The sequence below is a fragment of the Pogona vitticeps genome, chromosome 5, assembly GCF_051106095.1.
Source record: "Pogona vitticeps strain Pit_001003342236 chromosome 5, PviZW2.1, whole genome shotgun sequence".
Taxonomy (NCBI): Eukaryota; Metazoa; Chordata; class Lepidosauria; order Squamata; family Agamidae; genus Pogona; species Pogona vitticeps.
Window position 1 is genome coordinate 161,068,189 of NC_135787.1, and position 12,910 is coordinate 161,081,098.

Sequence of the window (12,910 nt, forward strand, 5' to 3'; positions counted from 1 at the left end):
TACTTTAATGTTTATTGGACACAGTTGAATGTGATTTTTAAAAAAAAGTTGATAGAACAGTGAAATGAAAGATTTAAGATACGGCACATTTCTTATTCCTAAACACTTAAATAAGGTTTTTAATAAACCAAAAATATGTTTAAAAAATAATTCTGAGCAGAGTTTTTTCTTTCACCAAATTACTTTATTTATTTATTAGATTTATACCCCGCCCATCTGGACCAAAGTCTACTCTGGGCGGTTTAATAATCTATTCTCTGCAGAACATAATCCGGTCCTATAATTGTATCCTCCATACCGAAGCTTTGGGTGCAGTTAGCCAGCATTGTATACTGCATTTTGTGTATTTAAAAAACTGATATTTAAATATTTTTTTCTTTATATTTTAAAGTCTTCAGATTCAGCTAGAACTACCTTTAAATAGAAATACACACATTAAAACCCATTTGAACATCTCAAGACAATATTCACACTAGTAGAAGGCAGCATTATGTAATTCAGTCTTAGCGTAAAACAGAGAGAGATGGTGCTTGGGAAACCTCTGTAGGAAGCTTGTTCCAGGAGGAAGGGGCCAGGACAGAGAAAGCTCCATTTCTGGCATTGACTTTTTGTTTCTTTGAGTGTTATAATCATTGCATGTGATCTTATTTTGTCCACCGGCTTTGTCTCCTCTTGAACTATCCTGCTTTTCCAGCACACTCCTTGGATGAAGGAGGCAACTATGGCTCCATGTAACCTTCATCCTCAAATCACATATCAACATCAACATACCCTTTAATTTTCACACACACACACACACACACACACACGGCTGGGCAGGGCTCTGCCTGTCATGCACATGGCTTTGCCCCTGTTTGTGCGCACGATTGCCCTCCTGCGCATTGGGTTCCATTGCGACTGGAGCTTAATGCGATCACTCTGCAGAGAAGGAAGAGAGCTGCACAGAGGGAAGCATAGTCGTGCGCGCCCAATTTAGCAGGAACTTTGATCAACATGCTATATTGTTGCTTTGGTACACTATCAAAAGTGCTCTTTCACTTGCTTATGGTGTACATCCCTATGCAGATCATATCCATTGCATGGCATAAGTGCTAGATATAAAAGTGAGTGCTCCACCAGATGCTGTTACAAACCCTGTCTTCAGGAGAGTCCAGCCTATGATGTGACCAGTCATTCGAAAATGAAAAAAAAGTGTACATTAAAGGAAGCTATCACAAACTGTAGAGATTTATTTGTCTGAAATGTTAACAAGTTTTCTGTTCATTTAACCATATTACATTTCTTTCCAGACTCTTTAAATGTGTGTAATACTTTATGTTGGGTTTATTAACATGGAAATGCAGATACTCTCAAATATACGTATTTATGCTTATATTGAGTAGAATAGTGGCTCCCAACCTTAGGTAATCCAGGTGTTGTTGGACTGCAGCTCTCATAAACACCAGCCAATACAGCTGGCGGTGATAGCTTCTGGAAATTGCAGCCCAAGAACACCTGGGTTATCCAGGTTTGGGAACCACTGGACTAGAAAATTACTTATGCCTCCGATTGTGGAAGCGAGGTGCTTGATTGTACATTGCACACAATTGCTTACTTGATATTTGTAATGCCAAAGCTATCTTGAAAAGAAATTCAAAATGTTTTAAAAACATGTATAGGGATGCATTACCATATTTCTTTTATATATTAAAATATCTTTTCAGGTTCAAGATGGAAAGCAATGAAGAACCTCAAAAAAAAGTATTTAAAGCCCGCAAAACAATGAGAGCGAGTGACCGACAACAACTTGAGAGTGTGTATAAGGTCAAGGAGGAGCTTTTGAAGACCACTGATGTCAAACTGTTAAATGGGAAACATGAAAATGGGGATTCAGATCTCAATTCCACTTTACTCACTACTGATTGTCCTGAAGATAAAGAAGTAAATGGGATAGAGGATTTAGGCGTTGACTCTGAAGAAGGAAGCATGGAGTCTGAAGAAATCACTTGTGCCCAGAATTCTGACATCAAAGATAATGAAGCTAGTGATCTGACCCCCGCACTTGAAACTCCTTCTCCTAAGAACATTGTTTCTGGGCATGATCACGAGGATGTTAACATTGCTTCAGGCTCTGAAATCCAGTTGCTTGATTGTAAGAAAGACAATGAGACTCAGGAGGAAGTTAATACGCAGGATGATTTAGACCGTAAAGATATTTGTGTGAAAAATAATTTGGATCAGAAATCCACACCAAACCAGCCTGAAGAGGAAAGTAAAAAAATCTGTAATCCTGATGACTGCATAGCAAAGTCATTAGAAAGTAAAGAGTTAGCTCTTGCACCTCATTTGCCTATGGAAGAGGAACAGAGTGCAGAGGAAGCTGTTGTAAAAGAGAACATTGGTGAGGAAACAATATCTAGCAGCTTAGATGCAGATGAAAGCCCCAAAGATGATGTCCACTCTGCAGATGTTTTAGAGACTAGCGCTCAAAAAGGGATAGAGGATGGACCAAGTGAAAGCATCTTGGGGAATGCAGGCACCATGGAAACAGATGAAATTATTCCAATTTTAGAAAAGCTTGCCCCAGCAGATGAAATAAACAATTTTTCCAAGTCCATCTTGCTTCCAGGGGAAAATCCAGATATAGATATAGAAGATAAAGCAGAACACTCAATAAATTCTCCATCCAAACATGAAAGCAGTGAAAATTTGCCTAGAGAAGCTTTCTTGGTGCTTTCTGATGAAGAAGAGATCTGTTGTGAGAAAGAAGCTGATGCAGTAATGCCAAACGAATCAAATCTTTCTGGTAGGTATATCTCCCTCTCCTTTAAAAAAAGTTTCTTTTTCAGAACTCTGTTTGAATGTAGGTACATCTGTTGATTGGACCAATCAGAATTAGAATAAAGTCTGCCAGTATTCAGATAATGCTTGGGAATATTGGTGTGATAGAATTCACATGACTCTATTGTTCATAAAATTGTAAGATACAGTTATTTATTAGAATAGTGATTTCAATATGCAAATATTACTAATAGAAAAAATAATAGTGAAATAATGAAACAAGGAATTTAATAAAAGGTTTAAGATAAATGTTAAATGTACCCAGTGTTCATATGCTGGAATGCCAAGGATGGCATAGATATTGTAAAAAATTAATAATGATTGGAATACAAATGGACAAAACTCCAGAGACTTATTTCTTTTGAGAGCTTTACAGATAACACTCCCTATGAAACAACACCTTTCTTCAGCTAGTGCAGTGAGTTTGAAAGCTGCTCCAACCACATCTGTAAATCTGTTTTCTTGGTGACTTCTTAAATTCTGCACTCTTGTTTGTCAGGATTAGGGTCCCAATGCTTTAATCCATTCAGCTCTTCCCCATGGCCTGCTGATACGTGAACTCTGAAAGATCAGAAGAAAGCCCATAAATTCTTCCCATGGCAGATAATTCCCTTTACAGGGAAGAGTTTTATTGTTTGTGTGGAACTCAGATAGTTCTTAGCACTTTAAAATGAAAGTTCTCTCTGAGCACTTAAAAATGAAAGTTCACTTGTATAAATGCTTCATGGTGGATAAAATCAGTGGGTTTTTTAAAAATCAAATCATACCATTTTTAATATTTAAATTGGATTTTATTTGATAAAATGCTTTTTGAGGGGGGAAATCTCATGTAAAAGGCATTTTTAAGATATATTATTCCAGTTTTTTGCTGTGAAATAAGGATGCATTTTGAATTTTGTAGTATGAGATTGTGTATTCATTCAGTGTTGTAAAAAAATTATAAATGAATTCCACAAATTAATTAAGAACCCAATGCCATGCTTTCCCAGAGCTTTCTGTAAGATTATTTAGCGTAATTTTTCTGTCTAGATGATACAATTACAGATGCTTGGTTTTACAGTTCTGAAAGCTGTGAATTTTTGTCTGCAGAGATAGAATGCCTCTTCTTAACAGCAAAAATGTTTTTAAATAAAAATAGCATTGAGAACTAGACATCAGCCTTATTGTTCCTCTGCAAACTTTTGCATGTTGAATTAATCCCTTACCTGTTAAGTGATAAGTGTCAAGAATATTAATAGAAAGTTGTTTGGGGTGGAATAGATCTGGATAAGGAAAGATCTTAAGAGCAAAGTGTAAGGAGAAAGGGGCAGGCAGTACAAATGAAAATGAAATATTTTTTGAGCAGAATAATCCATAAATCTTGAGATATTTGTAGGTGTAACCTGAGATTTCTCATGTTATCTACCTTGAAGAGAGAACCTATAATGAATAAGTCGTAAAAGAGACCCAGTTTGAGAATATTTTAATGGAAGTTCCTCTACCTGTGGCTAAGGCTTATATGCATGTAAAATGTAAACAGTGCGAATCAGACAATCAGTTTTTTTGAGATAACTGTAAAATTCAACTGAAAAGTTATTCTAAAAATTAAACCCTTATGGATTGTAAATATTAAAGTTACAGCAACCAGCAAATATGAGCCTTTATGTAGAAATCCATTATTAAATCTGATCCACCCTGAAATGCTTCATCCCTCTTCTAAGCAGAAAGGGAAGTTATATATGATTCATAGTGATGAAGTTCTCACTTCAGAGATTTTTGTATTTTTATTCTATTATTCTATTGGAAAATTGAATCAGTCAAGCTGATACTATTTTAATATGCTTTTGTTTAGTCTGTGTTTCATGTACAAGAGAACTATCACTTCAAAAGTGTAAACATTTCTAAAAAAGAATACAGACAGAAGGTATTTTAGCCACATTCTAAAATCTAAAGAATATACAGTGGTGCCTCGCATAGTGATGCTAATCGGTGCAGCAAAAATCGCTGCAAAGCAATTTCGTCGCTATGCGATGTTAAAAAGCCCATAGGAATGTATTGAAACCCCTTCAATGCATTCCTATGGGCTTTAGACTCAGCTTTAAGCGAAAATCCTCCCTACGGTGGCCATTTTCGCTGCCCGGTAAGCAAGGAATCCGTCCCAGAAAACAGTGGGCGGCCATTTTTTTACCCGGTGGCCATTTTGGAACCGCTGATCAGCTGTTAAAAATCATCGCTTTGCGATGATCGGTAAGCGAAACAGGGTGCCGATCATCACAAAGCGAGTTTTCCCCATAGGGAACATCGCAAAGCGATCGCAAAAAGTTAATCGCTATGCAATTTCGTCGTTAAACGGGGCGCCTGTTAAGCGAGTCACCACTGTAGATCATAGCCTGAAACAGTTATTAACACTGACACACATAAAAATTATTCTAAACTGAAGTTTTCTTACTCAAATAAATAAATGAGCCAGCCTTTTGCTGTTCATGTTGCTTCTTTTCTCCTCGGTTCTCTCTCTTAAATGAGCTGTAATTAAATGACTATTTTCTATCAATAACCTGAAACTTACCTGTTTTTCAATTCTTGCATCATGGTATTATCATACTAAAGTGCCTGTTTAACAGTAGTTCTAAACAAATCTTCTACAGTACTTGCTGTTAATCAAAATAGTCTTATCTGCTTGAAAAACACAATTTCACAATAGCTGATATCCTGCTTGTACTGGCAGATATGCATTATTCAGAAATTATCAGTCTAAACAAATTTTCTGCCTTTATTAGTTTGTCATGTAGGCAACTGAGAACGCATAAATATACTCTATGTAAATTTAAGCATGAAAGTGTATATGTAACAAAAGGCAGGCATTAAAGCATTAAAGTGAATATGTAAGAAAAGACAAGAAAAATACAAGAAAATAGAGATTGAAAATAGAAAATATTTTTCTCCAAGTAGTTTTGATACTAGAAATGTGCATTTCTACATTTGACATTTTCAAAACATACACCAGTGCATCATCTCACACAGTACTTGCAAATGAGAACAGGAAACATTGTTCTCTTTTTTCCTGTTGTCACTAGAAACCAGTTTACTGTTTATGTTCTTAAACGGTAACAGAACTTTTAGTGTCACTTAAGCAGAACAGGTTCTTTAACAGTTCCAGCTAAAACTTGTCTCTGCTCAAAACTCGGGTTTAAAAAAATCATTTTTTCCCCTAGTAGCTGGTCAAAATCAAGTCGCAGTGCATAAAATCAGTGATTTTTTAAAAAAAATCAAATTGATTTAAATCACAATTTAAATTTTAAAAATTGTGGTTTTTTATTTAAATCATCAAGAAGTCTGATTTAAAAAAATTAAATAATGAGTTTATTTAAATAAAATCTGCTCTGCCGGTTGTATTTTAATTGGAGAAAGTTGTGCACATGTTTATATCATTACTTTTAGCAGAGGTTTTAATCAGGTTCCTTAACAGGTGGACAAATGAGTCAGTGTTTTAAACATTAATCGTCTCAAGTGTTTTATTCTAAAGATTTTTCTTGAGTTTGAAGAAGAAGAATAATCTGGGGATTCTTTGACATGCTATTTGTTTAGATTAAATTTCAAAAGAAAGACATAGCTACATGACATGGACAATAGATATTTCATTTTTAAACAAGACAATTCCATATTTTTGGAAATTAAGTGGAATATTTGAATGCAGTCATTTGGTGATAGTAGATCTGTTTTATTTCCACCCTTACCTATTATGTTAGGTGCTTTGGGAAAGGTGTTTTCTAATATAGGGCCACACTGGATAATCCATCTGCCAACAATTTGAAGTAGAGAAATATTTGGGAAGAAATGCCAAACCTGGCCCTTTTTGCGAATCTGTCAGTACAGTGGTGCCTCACTTTATGATTGCCCCGCATTACGACAAATCCACTTTACGACGATCTTCTAAACGATGGTCTAAATGGGGGAATTTTGCTTTGCGATGATCGGTTCCCTGCTTCGGGAACTGATACTTCGCAAAATGAGGTTTTTCTAACAGCTGATCGGTGGTTTCAAAATGGCCACCAGGTAATTAAAATGGCTCCCTGCTGTGTTTAGGGACGGATTCCTTGCTATACAGGCAGCGAAAATGCCCGCCGTATGGGGGATCCTCGCTGGACGGTGAGTTTTTACCCCCTTGGAATACATTGAACGGGTTTCAATGCGTTTCAATGGGCTTTTTTATTTCGCTTTACGATGTTTTCGCTTAATGGCGATTTTCCTAGAACGGATTATCGTCGTTAAGCGAGACACCACTGTACAGTAAAATTGTCTCTGTTTGCAGTCTTCTTGAAATTATGCTTCAAGTTGAATTGCTGCTTTTATTGTATTTCTTTAAAATATTTTTATACCATGCTTCACCCTGTTGAAATTTCAGGAAAAAGTACTATTTAAAATTATTTCAAAATAAAGAAACACATCTACAATTAAACGTTAGAAGTCTTGAAGCTAAAACTATCAGCATACTAAATTTTCTGTAGCCCCAAAATACGTTTGGGAGCGTGTACACATTGCTGTAGTATTCTTCGTCTTTATCAGTAATAATTGCTACCATTTTTAAAGGGCTATAAAACATGCTTCTTTCAAAGAGTTGTATTGGTAATTACTGCTATTTCTGAAAGTGGGTCTCATGCACTTAATAAAGAACAAGAGGGAAGATACTTGTACCTCCCCATTTGTCTTCAAGAAATAAAAGTACAAGCATCTGAGCATCTATAATAAGCTCCTCACATCTGAGGCCAACAAACTAATACCAGATTTTGTCTCTTCAATTTCTGGTTCTTCTTCGTGATCTCTGTGAATGCACACTAATGGGTTAAGTCTGCGCTTGTGCAGAGATCTCTGGAATATTCTAGATCTTAATGCTGCTAAACAAAGTGCCGCCCCCTGAGCCCACGAAGTCCACCCGCCCTCAGAGTTAACTCAGTTCTTTTTTGCTGCCGCCACAGGAGGTCTCCTCTTCGAGCTGCTGCTCTTCTGTCATTTCCGACTCCTGAGAAAGAACACCTCTTTGTTTAATCTTCGTTATTTCCTTTCATCTATAGTAAGAGACTTTATCCGCTGCCCCCGTTCCCTCCTCCCCCCCCGGCCATTTATGGCCCCCCCTTCAAAAAGCGTGCCAAATGCCCCAACAAGATCGCCGCTACAGACGGCCATAAAACTTGCCTATTTTGCCTGGCGGAAATTGCACCAGACCTTTTCCTGCTCAATCTGCAAAAGTTTTGGCAAACAAGCACTTAAATTTAGAGAACAATGCCTGCAATTCTTTCTTTGACAACAGTCTCACCAGCCCCCTCCACTTATGGAGCCCTTGCCTAGCGCGGAGACTCCCGTTCCACCTGCACTAAGGCGTCTCGGATATCCAAACATAAATCTATTGCAAAATTTTTGACTAAAACAGCCCCTGCAGCTAAACCTCCTCTGGCTTCAACCCATTGTAAACCGAAGAAGAAGAAAAAATCTTCTGAGTTGCACCTACCACCTCCAGCAGATTTGCCAGTAGAGGACCAACTTACCATCCAGATTTATTCCTTGGAGGATGCGCTCACTGTTCCCTCTGCCCAACCCGAGTCTCCCATTCTGGCTCATTTTCCAAATTCGCCCAGCACTGCAGAAGTTACCTTGGTACAGACATCTATCTGTTCGAACCCAGTCTATACTGCTCACTCTGCCTTACCCAGTGAACATGACTCTGTACCACTTCCTCCACCCTCTCCTCCCAGGAAGAGGCTGAGGAAGGAACGACATCATACGGAACGGGATGAAGAGGATGACAGACCCATGACACCTTCTGGGTCCTTTGTCTCTCGAGAGCCGTCATAGACCCTCTTGGCATAGACATGCCAAGAGAGTCAGACTCTATGATTCACCAGAGTGTTCTGAACCCGTTTATAGACACTCTCGATACTGAGCACATCGGTACCATCTGGCCAAGCTCGAGTATTATTGGAACCATCGCCGTCATAAACACTACTATGACGACTATGACATTTCGGATTCGTCCTTCTTTCCATGATACCATTATTGGTACCAGGACAACCCCCGATGTTCGTCCTTCTCAGGCTCTGATTCGGTACCATCATCCCCAGTACCGAAACACAAGTCTCGTAAACGACAACCTGACTCACATACCCAGTCAGTACCATCTAAGAAATCTCGGACCTCGGTACTACCACAGTGTTCCCGTTCTCGCTCGGTACAGGGACGAACTCTAACTCAACCTGCTGAAGTCCAGCCTTTGGACAGCAAACACACGGATCAACTTCAAATGCATGCTACTTCAGTACCACAACCTACTCCTCCGGTACCACAATCCACGTTGGTAACGGCTCAACAAACCTCCTCAAGATTGAGGCATAACACCTCTGTACCAACACCTCCACCATACTATCCTGCCTCTCCAGCACCCTTCCTCTCCTCCTCCATGTTTAATTCCTCCCACTCCTCTATGGTACAGGAGTCTCCTCCTAACCTGTCTACGCCTGACTCGGACTCCAAGGCCCATCATCCACCGTCTCCATCCGACAACTTCTTGGCTTACTTGCAATTAATTCTCAGAATAGCTAAAGCCATGGAACTTGATGTCCAATAACCCTCAGAGTCTCAGTCTGACAAGGTATACGAGGACATTAACACCCAACAATCTTTACCTCTCAGCATGAGCTTCATTCCTTCTCTGCTAGTACTGGCTAAGCAAACTTGGACAAAGCCCTCCTCTATCCCACAGATGTCCCGCAAGGTGGAGAATTTCTACAGGATGCATGGAGATGACACTGCTTTTCTCTTCAAACACCCACCACTAATTCTCTCATTGTTGATGCCACCCAATCAAGGACCCGTTACAGGTCCTCCACTACGCCCAACAACAAGGAGGGTAGGAAACTGGACCAAGCAGGTCACAGGGCATACTCGCTTTCATCCTTTAACCTACAGGCTGCAAATTACATTGCAGCAATGGGAGCATACCACTGCTACCTTTGGAATAAAGCTCTACCATCTCTCCAGTCAGCCTCAGGGGAATATAAAACATGAGGACTGGCCTTCCATCGGGAAGCCATGGCATTAGCACAGCAGGAAAGAATCATTGCCAAACATATCATTGACTCCTCTTCCCGACAGCTTGTAGTGGCTATAACCTTGTGAAGGTATGCCTGGTTCAGGTCTGCCCAAATTCCTAATGATGTCAGACTCCGAATAGAAGACTTACCGTTCAATGGATGAGGCCTCTTTGATGATAAAAAAGACGACATCCTGGAGAATCTGCAGAAATTAAAGAAAACGGCATACTCATGTAATACCCTGCCATATTATAAACCCCAGTGCCCCCAGTGGTGCCGCCCTCATTGATACTACCAACCTAAAACATAGTATGACAAAAACAGATACTCTGCCTAAACGTCCTCATCTTACCAACCTAAGGCCACTTTCCAGCATCAGCGTCCCAAGCAGTCCTTTCGCCGGCTGGATAAGAAGCAGAAATAGAGTCTTGGACTCACATATCAATCCCCTTTCAGTACCCCTCACACAACTTTCTGCCCACCTACCATCATGGACATCTATCACCACTGACAACTGGGTACTTGCCATTATAGCCACAGGTTACGCCATCAAGTTCATTTCCACACCACCTCCATGATTCGTTCTAATACAACCATCCACCGTCCTTTTTTAAAAAGTAGAATCCCTTCTGTCAAAATACGCAGTCTCTCCAGTTGCCCCTGCAGTTCAACAAAAATGTTTTTTTCCCTAGTTACTTCACGGTCCCGAAACAGGACATTGGACTAAGACCTATTCTGGATCTTTGGGATCTAAATGTATTACATTTTCACAAAACATTTCCTTATGGTGACACTAGAGCGAATCCTCCAACAAGGTGTTTGGTTCGCCTCCATGGACTTAAGTGATGCATATTTCCATATAGCCGTTCGCCAGGATCATCACAGATTCCTCCGTTTTGCCATAGGAGACCAAGTCAACGAATTCACAGCGCTACCGTTCGGCCTCTCCACAGCTCCAGGAGTGTTCATGAAATGTATGGTGCCTCTGGCAGCCCACCTCCGCACCCTGGGCATTTTTGGTATACCCTTACATAGACGACTGGCTCCTCATATCACCATCCCCACAGCAAGCAGTTGGCCTACAGATGAACGAACACAGATTGGTTCTCCGTCCAACCCAATGCATCGCTAACATAGGAGCCATTCTAGACTCTGTCAAGGCAAGAATATTCCTCCCATGAGAAAGGGTAGTAAAGTTTCACTCCCTCATCACTCATTCCCACCCAAATTCCCGTGTCACGGCTTACTCCACACAGCGCTTCCTGGGCCTCATGGCTTCGACAACGTCAATCATATTGCATGTCAGACTGAAGTTACGTTCCCTCTATTCCTGGTATCACATGCTATTCTACCCCATGGTAGATCCTCAGTGGAAACTTCTCAAGGTCTCCCCCGAACTTTCTGCTCAGCTCTGTTGGTGGGACAACCTGACCAATCTACTCATCGGTTGTCCTTTTGCTCTTCTTCAACCATCAATCCAGATAACCACAGATGCGAGCACCACCGGCTGGGGCGCACACTGCAACACGCACTCCATTCACGACACCTGGTCCGCCACGGAAGCCTCCCTGCACGTAAACAACCTGAAACTCCTGGCCATATTCAAGGTAGGCAGGGTGTTCGAACCACTCATCATAGGCAACGTTGTCCAAATAACGACGGACAACACGACAGCATTGTTGTATGTCAACAAACAGGGTGGCACCCGCTCCCCCCAGCTTCTATATCTTGCAGTGCAGTTTTGGGAGTGGTTCATGGAGCGGTACATCTTCCCAGTGGCGGTCTACATAGCCACACACAACAATGTCATAGCGGACCAGCTCAGCCACATGCGGACACAAACTCACGAGTGGTCCCTTCACAAACCAACCTTTCTACACCTTTGCAACCTCTAGGGATAACCCAAGATCAACATCTTCGCCACCCCTCAAAATGCCAAATGCGATCTCTTCTGCTCCAAAGCGGGCATCTGCCAAGGATCTCATGGAAACGGTCTGTTGATGGACTTGTTCACCAACCTCCTGTACCTCTTCCCGCCCATTCTCCTGATACTCAGAACCATATCCAAGATCATGCGCGAACAGGCGAACGTGATTCTCATTGCCCCATGGTGGCCGAGACAGCCATAGTTCACTACCCTATGTTCCATCAGCACCAGCCGAATCTGCCTGCCCTTGATACCAGATTTTATCACTCAACATCAGGGACGGACCTATCACCCGGACCTTCAAACATTGCAACTCACCGTGTGGCGGATCAGCTCTCGATAGAAAATATCCTGGCACATTCCCGCAAACCATCCACCACTAAATTGTACTCATACAAGTGGGCTACCTTCCTCCGTTTTGCTAAACACCACAGTTTACCCACAAAGCCAACTACCCTATATGCTGTTCTCCAGTTACTCACAGATCTGTTTGGCCAACAACTGTCTTTATCAACCATTAAAGTCTACCTCTTTGCTGTCATTGCATACCCACCTCGGGACTGTGACTCTACCATGATCTTCAGGCACCTTATGCTCAAACAATTTTTGAAAGGTGTGGTCCACATGCTCCCTCCTGTCCCACCACCTACTCCACAGTGGTCGCTGTCCCTCGTTCTCCACTACCTTTTGAGGCCTCCTTTTGTGCCCCTCGCCACTACTTCGGAACACCTGCTCTCCCTCAAAACTCTGTTCCTTGTGGCCATCACTTCTGCACGGAGAACATCTGAACTCACGGCCCTAAAAATTGACAAGCCATTTCTTCAGTTTCACCAGGACAAAGTTACTTCATTTCCGGACGTTTCCTTCTTACCTAAGATAGTTTCTAACTTCCATCTCTCACAACTGATCGTGCTTCCCACCTTCTTCCCGTCACCCATGTTAGACCTGGAAAGGTCCCTTCACACATTGGACACTAAGAGAGCCTTGGCATTCTACTTGTCCAGTACCACCTCCTTCCGAAGGTCTAAGAGGCCTTTTATGTCTCCTCACCCACCTCACAGAGGATCCCACGTCTCCTCTCAGACTTTATCACGGTGGACAG

General features: G+C 41.1%; 1 protein-coding gene across 14 annotated transcripts in view; it reads left to right on the top strand.

Moving 5' to 3' along the window:
* The window catches only part of ATF7IP (activating transcription factor 7 interacting protein), a 147,905-nt gene that overhangs the window by 41,018 nt on the left and 93,977 nt on the right, over positions 1 to 12,910 (top strand). For 7 of the 14 annotated variants that reach the window (XM_078376099.1, XM_078376096.1, XM_078376101.1 and 4 more), the window contains exons 2-3: positions 1,704 to 2,785; positions 6,883 to 6,945. In XM_078376099.1, coding sequence (XP_078232225.1) covers positions 1,711 to 2,785; positions 6,883 to 6,945 — 1,138 coding nt within the window. In that variant the 5' untranslated portion in view covers positions 1,704 to 1,710. The remainder of the gene's footprint in view (positions 1 to 1,703; positions 2,786 to 6,882; positions 6,946 to 12,910) is intronic. The other 7 variants (XM_020787893.3, XM_078376098.1, XM_020787895.3 and 4 more) reach the window with 1 other exon arrangement.